General features: G+C 36.2%; 1 protein-coding gene across 3 annotated transcripts in view; it reads left to right on the top strand.

Moving 5' to 3' along the window:
- Positions 1 to 17,680, top strand: part of FAAH2 (fatty acid amide hydrolase 2) — a 104,288-nt gene extending 86,608 nt beyond the window's left edge. For all 3 annotated transcript variants that reach the window (XM_045538095.1, XM_045538094.1, XM_045538096.1), the window contains one exon: positions 17,248 to 17,680. In XM_045538095.1, coding sequence (XP_045394051.1) covers positions 17,248 to 17,426 — 179 coding nt within the window. In that variant the 3' untranslated portion in view covers positions 17,427 to 17,680. The remainder of the gene's footprint in view (positions 1 to 17,247) is intronic.
- Positions 17,681 to 18,236: the final 556 nt, after the last annotated feature.

The following is an 18,236-nucleotide window of genomic DNA, read 5'->3' as shown; positions in this document are numbered from 1 at the left end:
GTAGTGGGATTGCTGGATTAAACGGTAGTTCTACTTTTAGTTCTTTGAATTATCTCCATACTATTTTCAATAGAGGTTGTACTAGTTTGGAGTCCCACCAGAAGTATATTCATGTTCCTATCTCTCTGCATCCATGCCAACATGGGTTGTTTTGGGACTTTTTGATAAAAACCATTCTCACTGGAGTTAAATGACATCTTATTGTGGTTTTGATTTGCATTTTTTCATGATGATTAGAGATGTTGAGCATTTTCTCATATGTTTCTTGGCCATTAGTCCATCTTCCTTTGAAAAGTTTCTGTTCATGTCCCTTGCCCACATTTAGTGGGGTGGTTTGATTTTTTTTCTTGCTGATTTTCCTGAGTTCCATATAGATTCTAGTTATTAGCCCTTTATCAGATATACAGCATGCAAATAATTTCTCCCTTTCTGTAGGTTGTCTATTCTCTCCAGTGATATTTTCTTTGGCCATGTAGAAACTTTTTAATTTGATCAGGTCCCATATACTTATTTTTATTGATGCTGTGATAGCTTTTGAAGTCATCTTCATAAATTCTTTGCCCTGGCTGATGTCTATAAGAGTTTTTCCAACATTTTTTCTAGAATTCTTATGTTTCCTGCCTTAGGTTTAAGTCTGTTATACATCGTGAGTTTTGTTTTGTGAGAAGTGTGAATCCTGTTTTAATCTTCTACATGTGGCTATCCAATTTTCCTAGCACCATGTATAGAATAGGGATTCTTTTCTCCAGTGTATGCTGTTGTCTACTTTTTCAAAGATCAGGTGGCCATATGAAGATTGTTTCATATCAGGATTCTCAGCCCTGTTCCATTGGTCTATGTTTCTGTTCTTGTGCCAGTATCATGCTGTTTCCATTATGTTTTCATTACTATAGCCTTGTAGTATACCCTGAAGTCTGGTAAATTTATGTGTCCAAATTTGTTCTTTTTTATTAAGATTGCTTTGGCTATATGGGGTCTTCTCTAGTTTCATACATAGCATAGAACTGTTTTTTTTTTTCTAGGACTGTGTAAAATGATGTTGGTATTTTAATAGGCACTCCATTGAATCTGTAAATCATTTTTGGTATTATAGATATTTTGACAACGTTGATTTTATTACTGCTTCTGTTTTGGTACTTGATATTATTCTGTTCAGGAATTCCATATCTTCCTGATTAAGCCTAGGGAGGCTGTGTGTTTCTAAGAATTTGTCCATTCCCTCCACATTTTGAAGTTTATGTGCGTAGAGGTTTTCATAGTATTCATAGATGATGTGTATTTCTGTGGTATCAGTTGCAATTTCTCCTTTTTCAGACATGATTTAGTTTATTAGAGACCTTTCTTTTGTCCTTCCAGTTAATCTGGCAAGAGGCCTTTCAATTTTGTTTATCTTTTCAAAGAACCAACTTTTTAAAATTAATTGTCTGTATAGTTATTTTGTTTTTTATTTCATTTACTTTTGCTCTGATCTTGGCCATTTTTTTTTCTTCTGCTGTGTTTGGAATTGGTTTGGTCCTCATTCTCTAGTTGTTTGAGCCAATTCATTAGATTGTTGATATGTAAACTTTCTGTCTTTTGGATGTAGGCATTTATGGCCATGAGTTTTCCTCTCAGGACTACTTTAGCTGTGTCATACAGATTTTGATAACTTGTGCCCCTTTATCATTTAGCTCAAAGAGTCTTTTGATTTCCATCTTAATTTCCTCCTTGACCTGAGTATCATTCAGTAGTAGATTGTTTAGTTTCCATGACTTTGTGTAGAGATAAGTGTTTCTATTGGAGTCTGTTAGGTCCATTTGCTCTAGAGTTCTGTTTAAGTCCATTGTTTCTTTGTTCATTTTCTGTTTGGAGAATCTGTCCTGTCCTGTCAAAGGGGTGTCGAAGTCCTCAACCATTATGGTTCTCCTGCTTTTCATTTTGTTTAGATCAAGTAGGATTTGCTTTATAAATCTGAGTGCACCTGCATTGGGTGCATACATATTTAGAATCATTATGTCTTCTTCCTGAATTCTTTCCTTTATCATTATCAAAGACCATCTTTATATTTTATTACTTTTGTTGATTTGAAGAATAAGTTATCTGATATGAAAACTGCTACACAAGCTTTCTTTTGGTTTCCATTTGCATGACATATTGTTTTCCGTCCCTTCACCTTGAGTCTGAATGAGTCCTTTTGGATTAGGCCTGTTTCCTGAAGACAGAAGATACCTGGCTCTGTGTATATAGATCTGTGTCCCAGCCAATGTCTCCTCAGTGTGCAGTTAAAGCCATTCACATTTATTGAAAGAACTGATAAGTGGGGTGGATTTCTGTTCATCCTGTTGAGTAGAACTTTGTTGCTTTTTTAAATTCTTGAGCCATTGTGGTATTTGGCCTTTGACCTTTACCTTTTGGGTGATTTTATACTGTTGAATGTCTATTATGTTGATCCCAGCATAATGCAGTTTTGAGTACTTCCTGCAGGGTAGGTCTTGTCTTGACAACTTCCCTCAGTGTTTATTTATATCCGCCTCATATATGAAACTTAGTTTTTCAAGATGCAAAATTCTAGGCTGGGAATTCTTCTGTTTGTTTACACTTTGTGAATGGGGCTCCAATCCCTTCTGGCTTGTAATGTCTGAGTTGAGAAGTCTTTAGTTAGTCTGTTGGGTTTTCCTTTATAAGCTACTTTGCCTTATGGCATAGGAGTGTCTCTTTCGTGTTTATTGTGGCCAGTCTAATGACTGTGTGTTGTGATGTTTGCCTCTTTGTGATATCCTAGGTGTCCTTTGAGCTTTTTGTACCTGGATATCTAGATTTCTAGGAAGGCCAGGGGAATTTTCCTAAATTATTCCCTAAAATAAATTATCCTTGTGTATTTTCTTTTTCACTCTCATGGATGCCTATGATTATTATGCTAGGCCCATATTTCTTGTAGGCTTTGATCATTCCTCTTATTCTCTGCTCTAGCTCCATAACTGACATGTTTAATTGAAAGGTGATGTGTCCAATCTCTGAGATTCTTTCTTCTGCCTGATCTAACCTATTCTCAAGGCTTTCCACTGTGTTTTGTAATTCCTTGAATGAATTTTTCATTTCCAGAAGTTCTTTTTTATTTTTCTTTAATATGTTAATTTCTTTACTGATTTTTTCTTTCATTTCCTGCATTGTTTTTGTGGTTTCTTTGTGGTGGGTTTCCGTTTTATCTTGCATTTCATTGAACTTCATTACAATCCATGTTCAAAATTCTTCATCTGTCATTTTAATATTCTGATTTTGGTTGGTAGCCATTGTTAGTAAGCTCATTTTCCCTTTTGAGGGTATCCTTTCTGTTTGATTCTTCATAATTCTGGAGTTGTTTTGCTGATTCCTTCTCACCTGGAGCAGCTGCTGCTTCTTACCTTTGGAATTTCTTTTGTTTAAATAAAGACATGCCCACTTTAATCTCTGAGCCAGTAGGTGGTGCTTGTGTGTGAGAATCAACCACATTCTGTATAATGAGTCAGTAAATGCAGTAAAAGGGTGTGCAAATTGACCTTCCTGCCAGTAGGCCGGGCTTTCTTGAAGGAACAAGCTGCAATGTTGTTTTTGGTTCCTGTGTTCAGCTCTAGTTCCTCAGAAGTACTCTAATGCCCCAGGTAGTAGGTGGAGCCCTGGAACTTCAAGGTATTTCCTGATTCTCCACCTCAGCAGGAGCGCAAGGGGGAGTGAGGCTGGGTGTGGCCGGGTTGGGTAAGCTTGCCCTCAAGCTCCACAAATGCTTTTAGCCAGGGTCAAAAGTCTGTTCCCTGGCTCTGGGCAAAGCTGCCAGGGAGGGGCTGATGTGTTCCCACTCGGCCAGAAAGTCTCTGTGTGAAGATGGGGCTGTATGAAACACTCACTCAGGCAGACTGCAGCAGGACTTGCACCTTTCCACCCTCCCGTATTCCACCATGTCTCCTGGCCCCTGCCAGCAGGCAAGACCTTGAGCCAGCTGAGCTCCCCATGGCTGTGATGTGGACTGGGATTTTCCCTGCCCAGGATCCCAGCCAGACCTGGGAGAAGGGGAATCATTTAAGCACACTGCTACTTGGACCCACACTGCACTCTCACCCCAATCTTCTCCTGGAGGCACCCATACCTCACAAGACTAATTCACGAATACCTCCTCTGTGCCCCTGGGTGATGCAATTGAGACCTGGGTGTACAGGATCTGGACTGCAGGCCTGTCATCTGGATCCCAGAGATCAATCCCTGACCATGCTAGGGACAAGGATGCCAGTCCCAAGTGTCTGACGGGGGTGCCCAAGCTGGTTAAGTGTCCCTCCATCTTGGGGTATGTCCTGCTATGCTGGAGTCACCAGGAAAGCAGCACCAGGAAGGGCCAGCAATCAGGGAGCTCATAGTCTGAGCAGCTCTCAGTCTGCTGCAGGATCCCAAAAGGAAAGGTCTGAGCCCCATTTCCTGTGGAAGCCTCTGTGTGGTGGCTCAGTTCTCTATCTCAACAGCTTCTGGTGGGGGAGGGGAAGGGGAGAAGAAGTCTAGGTGAAGTTATGTCTGCCCTCTGGTCATCTCCAACCTTCTCTCAAGAGGCAGTCCTCCCAAAATGATGGGGCTCTGGAGTCACACAGATCACCCAGCTCCCACTGGACCCTTGTGGCTCCTGCAGTCTTGGCTGGAGTTGCAAAATGTCTTTGTGGGGATGAGCAAGACAGAACATGAGGTTTTGTGCCCCCCCGGGGAGGACAAAGGCACTGGTGGGCAAATAAACAGTATGGCACCTCCCATCTGGCTCAGGTCTGTGGGGTGGAGTCTCCCTGGATGGAGCTGGGGGCCTGGTGCCCTGCAAACAAGAAGCTCTCTACTCACTGGCAGCAGCAGTCTCTGGGATTACATTGGCAGAAGGTCTCTCCAGCAGCTTAGGAGACCACCAACAGTCCAAGAGAGGGGGATCCTAACCAAGCCACTTACCCTCCTCGCTGGTCTCCCAACCTCCCGGGGCTTAATTCGTGCTGATGCCTTTCCCCTTACAGTTATCCTCTGCAACCTCTTCCCCAGGAGTCTCCTGTAGGTTCAGGTAACCTTCCTTCAGACCCTCTTCTGATCTATGTTTGTCTGTTTGTTTCTTCTTTTTCATCTAAAACTTCTCTTTCTTATGGAGATGTTTTGGCTTGTGGTATCTTTGTTCCTCCATCTTGCTGCTTGTCCTCATTTGTTCTTTTTGCTTATATTGATTTGGCTATTTAGGCTCATTTGTGGTTCCACACAAAGCACAGAATTATTTTTTCTCAATCTGTGAAGTATGACATTAGTATTTTATTGGGGATTGCATTGAATCTGTAATTTACTTTGGATAGTATGGACATTTTAACAATGTAGATTCTACTTGTCCATTAGCATATGTTTTTCCATTTGTAGGTGTCCTTTAAAACTTCTGTCCTCAGAGTTTGGCAGTTTTCCTTGTAGAGATCTTTCACACCCTTAGTTAAGCATATTCATAGGTATTTTATTTTATTTGTAGCTATTGTGAATGGTACTGAGCCTTTGATTTGATTCTCAGCTTGACTGTTATTCGTATATAGAAATGCTACTGATTTACGTACATCAATTTTGTAACCTGAGACACTGATAAATTTGTTTATCAATTCCAGGGGTCTCTTGGTGGGGTCTTTGAGATTTTTCTAGATACAAGATCATATAATCAGCAAAATGCCATAGTTTGACCTCCCCTTTCCCAATTTGGATCTGCCTTATTTCTTGCTCTTGTCTGATTGCTCTGGTAAGGACTTCCACCAATATGTTGAATAGAAGTGGTGACCATGGGCACCCTTGTATTGTTCCAGTTCTTAGTGGGATTGTTTTCTACATCTCCCCATTCAGCATGATGTTGGCTGTGGATTTGTCATCTGTGGCTTTTATAATTCTGAGATGTATTCCTTCTATGCCTAGTTTTTGTTTTTTTTATTTCAGCTCATTATGGGGGTACAAAAGTTCAGGTTATATATATTGCCTATACCCACCCATCCCCCCGAGTCTGAGCTTCAAGCGTGTCCATTCCCTAGACAGTGCTCATTGCACTCATCACGTAGGTATGCACCCATCCCCTCCCCCATCCCCCCCAGTCAGAACTTCAAGCATGGCATTCCCCAGACAGTGCGTATTGCACTCATCAAGTACATATACACCCATCCCTTCCCCCCGGCCCCCACCTCTGTCCGATACCCAATTGGTGTTATTCCCAAATGTGCACTTAGGTGATGATCAGGGAAACCAGTTTGCTGGTGAGTACATGTGGTGCTTATTTTTCCATTTTTGGGATACTTCACTTAATAGAATGGGTTCCAACTCTCTCCAGGAGAACCAAAGAGATGCCATATGACCATTTCTTATAGCTGAGTAATATTCCATGGTATATATATACCACATTTTGCTAATCCATTCATGTATTGATGGGCAATTGGGTTGTTTCTACATCTTTGCAATTGTGAATTGTGCTGCTATAAACATTCGGGTGCAGGTGTCTTTTTTATAGAATGACTTTTGTTCTTCTGGGTAGATGCCCAATAATGGGATTGCTGGATTGAATGGTAGGTCTACTTGAATCTGTTTAAGGTATTTTAAGTTTTTTTTTTTTTAATTATGAAAAGGTGCTGGATTTTGTTGAATATTTTTTCTGAATCTACTAATATGATTATGTGATCTTTGTTTTCCCTTCTGTTTATGTGGTGAATCACATTTATTGATTTACATTTGTTGAACCATCCTTGCATCACTGGGATTAAGCCTACTTGGTCATGGTGGATTACTTTTTCATGTGCTGTTGAAGTCGCTTTGCTAATAGTTTATTGAAGATATTTGCATCTATATTTATAAGGGGTACTGGTCTGTTTTATTTTATTTGTTGTTGTGTATATTGTGTCCATTCCTCACTTTGGTAGCAAGGTGACATTATTTTCATACATTGAGTTGAGGAGGATTCCTTCTGTCTAATATTATGAAATAATTTGGGTTATATGGGTACCACCTCTTTTATAGATCTGGTAGTTTTTGGATATGAATCCAACTGGTCTGGGGCTACTTTTTGCTGTAAAATTTTTTGTTACTGTTTTGATCTCACTGCTCACTATTGGTCTGTTCAGGAGTTCGATTTATCCCTGTATGAGTCTTGAGAGATTGTGTGCTTCCAGAAATTTGTCCATTTCTTCTACATTTCCTAGTTTAGGTGCATAGAGATTTTCATATTATCTATGGGTGATGTTTTATATTCCTGTGGTATCAGTTGCAATATCTCATATTTCATATCTGATTGAGCTTATTTTGGTCCTTTCTCTTCTATTCCTGGATAATCTAGCAGAAGTTATATCTATTTGTTAAATCTTTTCAAAGAATGAATTTATTGTTTTGTTGATCCTTTGTATTATCATTTTGTTTTCTATTTCATTGAGCTCTACTCTGACCTCATTATATATTTTTTGCTGCTGGTTTTGGGTTTTCTTTGCTCTTCATTTTCTAGTTACTTGAGCTGTGACATTAGGTTGTTAATTTCTGATCTTTCTATCTTTTTGATGTAGGCATTTAAGGCTATAAATTTTCCCCTTAGGAATACTTTTCCTGAGCCCTATAGGTTTTGATAGCTTGTGTTACCTTTGTCATTCAGCGCATAGAATCTTGTGGTTTTCATCTTAATTTTATTCTTGATCCAATAGCCATTTATTAGCAGGTTATTTAATTTTCATGATGTTGTATTGGTTTGAGTGTTTCTCTTTGATTGATTTCTAGTTTTATTCTCTATGGTCTGAGAATATAGATAGTATGATTTCAATTTTTTTGAATTTGTTGAGACCTATTGTATAGCTTAAGATATGGTCAGTCTTGGATAATGTCCCATGTGATGCTGAGAACAATGTGTATTAAGTACTTTTTGGGTAGAATGTTCTGTAAATGTCTGTTAGGTCTATTTAATTTAGAGTCCAGTTTAAGTCCATTGTTTCCTTATTTATTTTCTGCTTTGACAATTTGTCCAGCTGTGACAGTGGAGTATTGAGGTGCCCAGAAATTACAATGGTACTCTTTATTTCTCTGCTTAGCTCTGGTAAAATCTGTTTTATTTATCTAGGAGCTTCTATATTAGTCCCATACATATTTAATATTGTTATGTCTTCTTGTTGAAGTGTTTCCTTTACTATTATAAAATGATCCATTTTGTCTTTCCTTACCTTTGTTGCTTTAAAGTCAATTTAATCTGATATGCGAATGATTATCCCTACTCTCCTTTGATTTCTATTTGCATGGAATATTTTTTCTACCCTTTCACATTGATCCTGTGTGTGTCATTGTGGTTTAGATGTGTCTCCTGGAGATAACAGATGCTTAGCTTGTGTTTTTTCATATATTCCGCCAGCCTATGTCTTTCATTCAGACCGTTAACTTTGAGTCATAGAATTTATATGTGGGATGTTGATCTGTTTTTCATGGTGGGTAGTACCTTTTTGCTTTGTTTACCCTCTTTTCCTATTGGTTTATAAGAGCTGTAAGTTTTAGGGTTTTGGAGGTGATTCTGCACTGGTGGATATATGTTGTGCTGATTAGTGTATAATGCAGTTGAGAGTATTTCTTGCAGGGCAGGTTTGGTCATGGAAAATTCCCTCAGTGTTTGCTTGTCTGGCAAAGTCTTAATTTCTCTATCAAGAGAAATTGTGAAACCTACTTTTGCAGAATACAAATTGTAGCCTGGCAGTTGTTCTGTTTAAGAAGATTGAAGATGGGGCCCTAGTACCTTTGTTTTGTAAGCTTTACACTGAGTAGTCTACCATTAGCCTGATGGTTTTCCTTTTCATGCTATTTGTTGCTTTCATCTAGTTGCTTGCCGAATTTTCTCCTCATTTTGACATTGGTCAGGTTGATGACTATGTGTCTTGGAGATGTCCTATTTGCTATGAATCTTCCCAGTGTTCAATGACTATCTTGTGTCTGTATTTCTGAATATCTGTCAATATCAGGGAAGTTTTCCTTAATAATTGTCTCAAATAGGCTTTCCATGCTTTTACCTCTTTCTTCTTCTCCTTCAGGGATACCTATAATTTGAATGCTAATTTACTCATAAGTTCTTTGTCTATGCCAACATCTAGAAGATTTTTTCTATGGTTATTTCTAGAATTTTTATGGATTTGGTTATGTCATTAAAGTATTTAATCCAACTTGATTTAATTTTTGTATCTGGTGAAAGACTCAATTTCGATTCATTTTTCTGCATGGTGCTATATCCAGTTTCCCCAACCCCATTTATTGAATGGCAGTCTTTCCCCAGTGTATATTTTTGTCTGCTTTATAAAAAATCAGCTGGTTGTAAGTAGATGGTTTTATTTCTGGATTCTCTATTCTGTTCCATTGGTATAAGTGTCTACCTTTATTCCAGTACCATGCTGTTTATGTTACTATAGCATTGTAGTATTATTGAAGTTGGGCAAGCAGATGGTTACAATTTTTTTTTCATTTTGCTTAGGATTTTTTGGCTATTTGGGTACTGTTTTGTTCCATATGAAGTTTAGGATTATTTTTCTAGATCTGAGAGAAATAACATTGGAATTTTTGTGGGAATTGTGTAAAATCTTTAAATCACTTTGGGTAGTATGGACATTTTAACAATATTGATACTTCTACTCTACGAGCATGGGATGTTTTTCTATTTGCTTGTGTTATCTATGATTTCTTTCATCAGTGTTTTGTGAGTCTTCTTATGGAGATTCTTTACCTCTTTGGTTAAGTACATTTCTAGGTATTTTATTTATTTCATAGTTATTGTAAATAATATTGAGTTCTTGATTTGACTCTCAGTTTAACTGTTATTAGTATATAGAAATGCTATTTATTTCTGTGCAATAATTTTATAATCTGAAACTACTGCATTTATCAATTCTAATAATCCTTCATTGGAGTTTTTAGGGTTTTCTAGGTATAAGATCATATCAGTGGCAAACAAGGATAGTTTGACCTCCTATGTCCTGATTTGGATGACCTTTATTTGTTTTTCTTTCCTCATTGCACTAGCTAGGACTTCCAATACTGTTTTGAATAGATGTGGTGACAGTCGGCACACTTTTCTTGTTCCAGGTCATAGGGGGAATGGTTTTAGCTTTTCCCCTTTCAGTGTGGTGTTGAGGATGTGTTTGCCATATATAGCTTTTATAATTTCGGGGTATGTTTCTTCTATGCCCAATTTGTTGAGGGTTTTTATCATGAAGCGGTGCTGGATTATAGCCAGTGTTTTTTATGCATCTATTGAGATGATCATGTGATTTTTTAAAAATTCTATTTATGTGGAGAATCACATTTATTAATTTACAATATTGAACCAACCTTGTATCAATGGAATGAATCCCACTTGATCATGGTGGATAATTTTTTTGATGTGCCTTTGAATTCAGGTTGCTAGTCTTGTGTTGAGGATTTTTTCATCTATGCTCATAAGGGATATTTGTCTGTAGTTTCTATTTTTTGTTGTGTCCTATCTTGGCTTTGTTTTCAGGGTGGTAGTGGCCTCGTACAAGGAGTTCAGGAGGATTTACTCCTTGATGTTATGCAAAAGTTTCAGTAAAATGAATGCCAATTCTTCTTTGCAGGTCAGGTATAATTTTCTTGTGAATCTGTTTCATCTGTTTTTACTTTTTTGGCAGGGGGAGACTGTTTATTACAATTTCAATCTTGTTACTTATTATTGGTGTGCTCAGGATTTCCATTTATTCTTGATTCAATCTCGAGAGTTTGTGTGTTTCCATAAATTTATGCATTTCCTCTAGATCTTCTATTTTGAATGCACATAGATGTTTTCATAGTAGTGACTGATAATATTTTATATTTCTCTGGTATTAGTTTTAATTTCTCCTTTTTTATTTCTAATTGAGCTTACCTGAATCATTTCTCTTCTATTTATGGTTAATCTGGCTAGTGGTCTATCAATTTCGTTTATCTCTTCACAGAACCAACTTTTTGTTTCACTGATCTTTTGTACTGATTTTTGTTTATTTGTTTCAATTATTTCAGTTCTGCTCTGATCTTGTAATTTCTTTTCTTCTGCTAGCTTCAGGTTGGTTTGTTCTTTTTCTGGTTCCATGAATTGTGACATTAAATTGTTAATGTGTGATCTCTTTCTGTCTTTTTGATGAAGGATTTAAGGCTATGAACTTCCCTGTTAACACTGGTTTTAATACATTCCATAGATTATAGATTCTTTTGCCACAGTCATCATTCGGTTTAAAAAATCTTTTTATTTCCATCTTTATTTCATCATTGACCCTAGGATTGTTCAGCAGGAAGTTAGTTTCCATGACTTTGCATAGATTTTACAGTTCCTCTTGAAGTTGATTTATAGTTTTATTCTACTGTGATATGAGAAGATGCATGAAATGATCTTGATTTTTCTAATAGTCTTGAAACTTATGTGGAGTAACACATGATCACTTTCGAAATTGTCCCATGTGCTGATGAAAATAATATATTGTCTGCAGTTTTGGGGTAGAATGTTCTGTAGGTGTTCATTAGGTCCTTTTGATCTAGAGTCCTGTTTATGTCCAGTGTTTCTTTTTTGATCTTTGCCTCAATGATCTATCCAGTTTTGTCAATGGAGTGTTAAGGTTACAGCAATTATGATGTTGTTATTTATTTCTTTGCTTAGATCTAGGAGTATTTAATTTATAAATGTGGGAGCTTCTGTGTTGGGTGCATATATATTTATGGTTGTAATATATTGTTGTTGAATTTCTCGTTTTATCATTATATAATGACCATCTTTGTCTTTTTGTACCAATTTTTATTTAATGGCTATTTTTTTCTTTAAGAGAATAGCTACTCCTACTTGCTTTTGGTTTCCATTTGCATGGAATATTATTTTTCACCCCTTTACCTTGAGATTATGAGAATTCTTGTGAGTTAACTGGGTTTCTTGGATACAGAATATACTTGTGGTGCGTGTTTTTATCCATTCAGCCAGTATACATGTTTTAAATGTTGCATCATGAGTTTATGTTCAATGTTAGTATTGATATATGAGATACTGTTCTCTTTATCATGTTGAATGCTCTGTAGTTGTTCTCTTTGATTAACAATACCCCAGTCCCCTCCTTCTCATGCCCTCTTCTTGTAGCCTCAGTAACCATAATTCTACTCTCAATTTCCATAAGTTTAGTGTTTTTGGTTTCCAAATATGAGTGAGATCCTGTTGTATTTGTCTTTTTATGCCTGGATTATTTCACTTAACATAATATCCCTTAGGTTCATCCATGTTGTTTCAAGTGAAAGAACTGTTTTTGGTAAGGCTAAATAGTATTTCATGGTGTATATACTGCATTTCTTTAATTCATTCATCCATCAATGTATGCTTAGGTGGTGTCTACATCTTGGATTTTGTAAATAATGCTATAATGATCATGGAAGTGAAGCCATCTGTTTGGCATAGAGATTTCAATTCCTTGGGTATATACCCAGTAGGGGGATTGTAGAATCATAGAGAAGTGCTTTTCTTATTTTTTTGAGGAACTTTTATACCATTTTCCAAAATGGCTCTATTAATTTTTTTTTGCAACCAACATACTACAGGGTTCCATTTTCTCCACATCCTCACCAACACTTATATTTTTGCTTTTCAGTAACAGCCATTCTAACAGATGTGAAGTGATCCGTAATTGTGCTTTTAATTTGGATTTCTCTAGTGATTAGTGACACTGAACATTTTTGCAGAAACCTCTTAGCCATTAATATGTCTTATTTTGAAACTGTCTGTTTAGGGTTTTTGCCCATTTAAAAAAATCAGGCTATTTTTCTTCTTGCTAATGAGTTGTTTGAGTTTCTTATATATGCTAAATAATAAACCCTTATCATATATACAGTTTGAAAATTCTGTGGGTTGTATCTTTATTTTGTTAATTGTTTCTCTTGCTGCACAGAATCTTTTTACTTTGATATAATCCCATTTGTCTGTTTTGGTTTTTGTTGCCTGTTCTTTCAGGGTCAAATCCAAAAAATCATTGCCCATATAAATGTTATAGAGCATTTTCCTATAATTTCTAATAGCTTTATAGTTTAAGATGCTATATTTAAGTCTTTAATCTATTTGGGATTGATTTTTTGTACACAATGTGAATTAAGTATCAAGTTTCATTCTTCTATATCTGGATATACACTTGTTCCAACACCGTTTATTGAAGAGACTGTTCATTTCCCATTGTGTGTTCTTGGCATCTTTGTCAAAAATCACTTGACCTTAAATGTATGGGTTTATTTCTGGCCTCTGTATTATGTTCATTCATCTATGATTCTGTTTTTATTCCAGTACCTTGTTATTTTGATTACTATTACTTCATAATATATTTTGGAATCAAGGAGAATGATGCTTCCAGCTTTGCTGTTTTTACTCAAGATCATTTTGGCCATTTGGAGTCTTTTATGGTTTTGCATAAATTTTAGGATTTTTCTTTCATTTTTGTAAAAAATGATATTGGAATTTTTATAGGAATTGCATTGAATGTGTTGATTGATTTGGGTGATATAGATATTTTAACAATATTTATTCTTATAATTCATGAACATGGGATTTTAAAAATTTATTTGTGTTTACCTGAATTTCTTTTATCAGTGTTTGATAGTTTTCAGCATACTTGTCTTACACTTACTTGGTTAAATTTACTCCTAAGCATTTCATTTTTTGTAGTTATTGTAAATGAGCCTGTTTTTCAATTTCCTTTTTTGAAGTTATATCATAGACTATAGGAAAGCTACTGATTTTTTACACAGTGATTTTTATATCCTGCAACTGTACTGAATTGGTTTATCAGTTCTAACTGTTTTTCGGTGATATCTATGGCATCTATGGGGTTTCCTATGTATAAGATTATGTTATCAGCTAATAAAGAAAATTTTAATTTTATTTCTTCCTATTTTATTAAGGTACCTTTTATTTCTTTTTCTTGCCTAATTGCTTTGGCCAGCACTTTCAGTACTGTTGAAAAGAAGTGGTGAAGAGTGGGGACCACTGTCATACTATTTTCTAAAATATGCTTTCTGGGATGTTTTCTCTCTCATCTGCTGTAAATACTTTTATGCAAACATTAACTATCTTGATGATGTTCCATAATCCTTATATGCTTTTTTTCATTATTTTCATTATTTTCTATTCTTTTCTCTTCTGACTGTATAATTTCAAATGTCTTGTCTTCAAGCTCACTGATTCTTTCCTTTGATCAAGACCATTGTTGAAATCTTCTGTTGATTTCTTTAGTTCAGTTATATATTTTTATTTTTATTAATTTTTTTTTACTTTAGCATATTCTGGGGATGCAGATGTTTAGGTTACATGCATTTCTCTTGCCCCACCTGAGTCAGAGCTTCAAGCATGTCCATACCCCAGATGGTGCACACCGCACCCATTGCATGTGTATATTCCCATCCCCTCCACCCCTTCCCATTTGCCCGACACACGATGAATGTTATTACCATATATGCCCTTAAGTGTTGATCAATTAATACCAATTGGATGGTGAATATATGTGGTGCTTGTTTTTCCATTCTTAGGATACTTCACTTAGTAGAATAGGTTCCACCTCTATCCAGGATAATACAAGAGGTGCTAAATCACCATTGTTCTTTTGTGGCTGAGTAGAACTCCATGGTATACATATATCACATTGTATTGATACAATCGTGTATTAATGTGCACTTGAGTTGTTTCTACATCTTTGCAATTGTGAATTGTGCTTCTATAAATATTCGAGTGCAAATGTCTTTTTTATAGAATGTCTTTTGTTTTTTTGGTAGATTCCCAGTAATGGGATTCCTGGATCAAATGGTAGTTCTTTTTTTTTTTTTTTTTTTTTTTTTTTTTTGAGACAGAGTCTCACTTTGTTGCCCGGGCTAGAGTGAGTGCCGTGGCATCAGCCTAGCTCACAGCAACCTCAGACTCCTGGGCTTAAGCGATCCTACTGCCTCAGCCTCCCGAGTAGCTGGGACTACAGGCATGAGCCACCATGCCCGGCTAATTTTTTTGTATATATATTTTTAGTTGGCCAGATAATTTCTTTCTATTTTTGGTAGAGATGGGGTCTCACTCTTGCTCAGGCTGGTCTCGAACTCCTGACCTCGAGCGATCCACCCGCCTCGGCCTCCCAGAGCTAGGATTACAGGCGTGAGCCACCGCGCCCGGCCTTAATGGTAGTTCTACTTGTATCTCTTTGAGGTGCCTCCATATTGCTTTCAAATGGGACCTGATTAATTTAAAAAGCTTTTTTACAGCCAGGTAAACTATTATGAGAGCATACAGACAACCTACAGAATGGGAGAAAACATTCACATGTTACACATCCAATAAAGGGCTGATAACTAGAATCTATATAGAGTTCAGGAAAATCAGCAAGAAAAAATAAAACAACCCTATCAAACAGTGGGCAAAGGACATGAAGGAAACTTTTCAAAAGAAGATAGACTAATGACTAACAAACATATGAAAAAATGCTCAACATCTCTAATCATCCGGGAAATGCAAATCAAAACCACAATGAGGAATCACTTATCTCCAGTGAGAATGACCTTTATTAAAAAGTACCAAAACAATAAATGCTGGCATGGATGCTGAGAGATAAGAGTACTCATACACTGCGGGTGGGACTGCAAACTTTTACAACCTCTGTGGAAAGCAATATGCAGTTATAGTCTTTATCCTAGGATTTCTCTTTGGTTTTATTTAGTGTTCCTTTTTAAAACTTCCCATTTGGTTCATTAATTGTTTTCCAATTTTTATTTAATATTTTATCCATATTTCCTTAAACTTCCCTTAACTAGTTTAAGAGGATTAGTGTAAATTATTTCATAGAACTCCATTTCTTCAAGGTCCATAATTGGAGCTTTGTTAGTTTATTTAGTGGTGTTATATTTTCCAAATTTTTTGCAAATGCTGTGTACTTGTGTTGATGTCTATGAATTTGAGGAAATAGCCACATCTTCCAGCCTTTGCAGGTGCTCTTTGGCAGTGATAGTCTTCCTCTGTTTATTCCAACCTGGGATTTTGGATGGACTGGCTGGTAGCAACCCTGGACAGTCTAACATTGTTCTTGGGTTCTCTAGTTGGGCTGAGCTGCTGCCTATGTTCTGAGGCCATGAGACTATCGCAAAATTGGTGCAAGGTCTTTCCTAGACAGTTTGACATTTTTTTATAATGTTAAATTGAAATTTATTATATGATCCAACAATTTTACCCATGTATACACACTTGAGGAATGGAAATATATGTTCATACAAAGAATTATAAATATATATATAATAGTGCTGATGTTTATCACAATGTAATTTGTAATAGACAAAAAGTGTTAAATCAATTGTCCATCAATTGTTGAATGGATAATCAAAATTTGGCACATTTATTCAATGGAATAATCATCAGCAATAAAAAAGAACTACTTGGATAAACCTTGAAAGCATTATGCTAAGTAGAAGTCAGACACTATATATTATACAAAACACTATGTGTTATCTAATTCAACATATTGGAAATCACCAGAATATGAAATCCATAGAGATAAAAAGTAGATTATTAGTTTCTAGGGGGTTGGAATATCTGGAAATGGAAAATAACTGTTATTTGTTATGGAGTTTTTTTTAGGAAGTGTTGAAATGTTCTAAACTTAGATTGCGGTGATGGTTGCACAATTCTGTAAATTTATTAACAGACATTGAATTGTATAGTTCTAACAGGGAGAATCTTATTTTATGTAAATTATGCTGTAAGAAAGCTTTTTAACAGCAAAAATTAGGTAAGTAATTAAAAATTACAACTCTTGATTAGTGCAAATTGATTTTACAAAAAGTTCACAAGTAAAAAGAAAATCAATGTATTTGAGAACATTTTATCCCACCTTACATTTACTGTGATTTTTCTGAAAATGCTACATGGGACAAGTTAAGAATAGCATAGTGGGAAAGCATTAAGGCTCTTATTCACATTTTCTGCATTCATATTCTGATTCAAACTTTTATTATCCAAGTAACCTTGGACGTGTTATCTAACTTTTCTATTCTTTAGTTATTTCATTGGTAAATTAGGGATAATTAATAGCTCCTATATAATGGGTTTGCTGTGATGATTCAAGTGTTTAATACACATGAAGTCCCTAGATGAATCCTTAGCAGGTAGTAAACTATAATTATATGTTTGAAGCTATTATATTCATTATTAATCAAATGAGGGTGGAAAGAAGTTTTCAGAAATTGGCCTTGACTTATCACATTATTCTTATTTATTTCCTTCAGGTATCTTCAATGTCCTGGGTTTGCCTGTGACCCAGTGCCCACTGGGTCTGAATGCTGAAGGACTTCCTCTAGGCATCCAGGTTGTGGCTGGACCCTTTAATGATCACTTGACCATCGCTGTAGCCCAGTATTTTGAGAAAACTTTTGGGGGCTGGGTTTGTCCTGGAAAGTTTCAGTAGGACCTTCTCCAAGGTCAAAGATTGTGTGTATGTGCATGTGTGTATTTTTATTAATTGGGTGAGATCAAGCACCAGCAGGCAAGTAGAGAAAAAACAACTGGGTAGTTTATTTACTCATTCAGTTTTTCTTTCTACTTTTATTTCCTGCACCAATTGTTGGTCTAACTAAAATGATAATATTTCATTCCTGCCTTCACTTACTGGAGAATGTGGACATGTAAATGAATGAATACAATAAAGTTTCCTAGATGCTGTAATAGAATCTGTTTGGGGTACAGTAGGAAGATAAAAGGATAGAATATTCAATTCTAATGAGGGTGTGTTATGAAACTTCACAGAGGAGATGATGTTTAAACTGAGAGTTATATGTTTTTCAGGCAGGACATGGAGTAAGGGAATTCCAGTTAGAAGGAGTTATAGTGACAAAAGGAAGGCATGAAGCTACACGGTGTGTTCACATAGTTGTACATTATTAATAATATGACTGGTAGAGAATGGAAGAGGGGTAGAGAAGCAATGCAACTGCACCAGGAAAAGTTTTTCCAATATCCCAAGGAAAAAATATTTCATAGTTTTTTCCACTAAGAGGTCCTAGCAGCAATGGTATCTCAGTACAAATAATCACACATAGCACCCATATTTTTGTTTTCAAATACCTTTCTCCAGTAAAAGGAAGAAAAGCTCCTTGGAGAAAAAGACTGTTTCTGGACTGAGACAGAAAAACAAGATAAACCTGGAACATATTTTTCACCAGATACTAGGTGCTCAAAATTGAATAAGGCTATGTCAAGATGTCAAGGGACTAGTTTA

Source organism: Lemur catta, chromosome X, assembly GCF_020740605.2.
Source record: "Lemur catta isolate mLemCat1 chromosome X, mLemCat1.pri, whole genome shotgun sequence".
NCBI lineage: Eukaryota > Metazoa > Chordata > Mammalia > Primates > Lemuridae > Lemur > Lemur catta.
The sequence above is the reverse complement of the archived record's forward strand: the minus strand, read 5'-3'. Positions and strand labels throughout refer to the sequence as shown.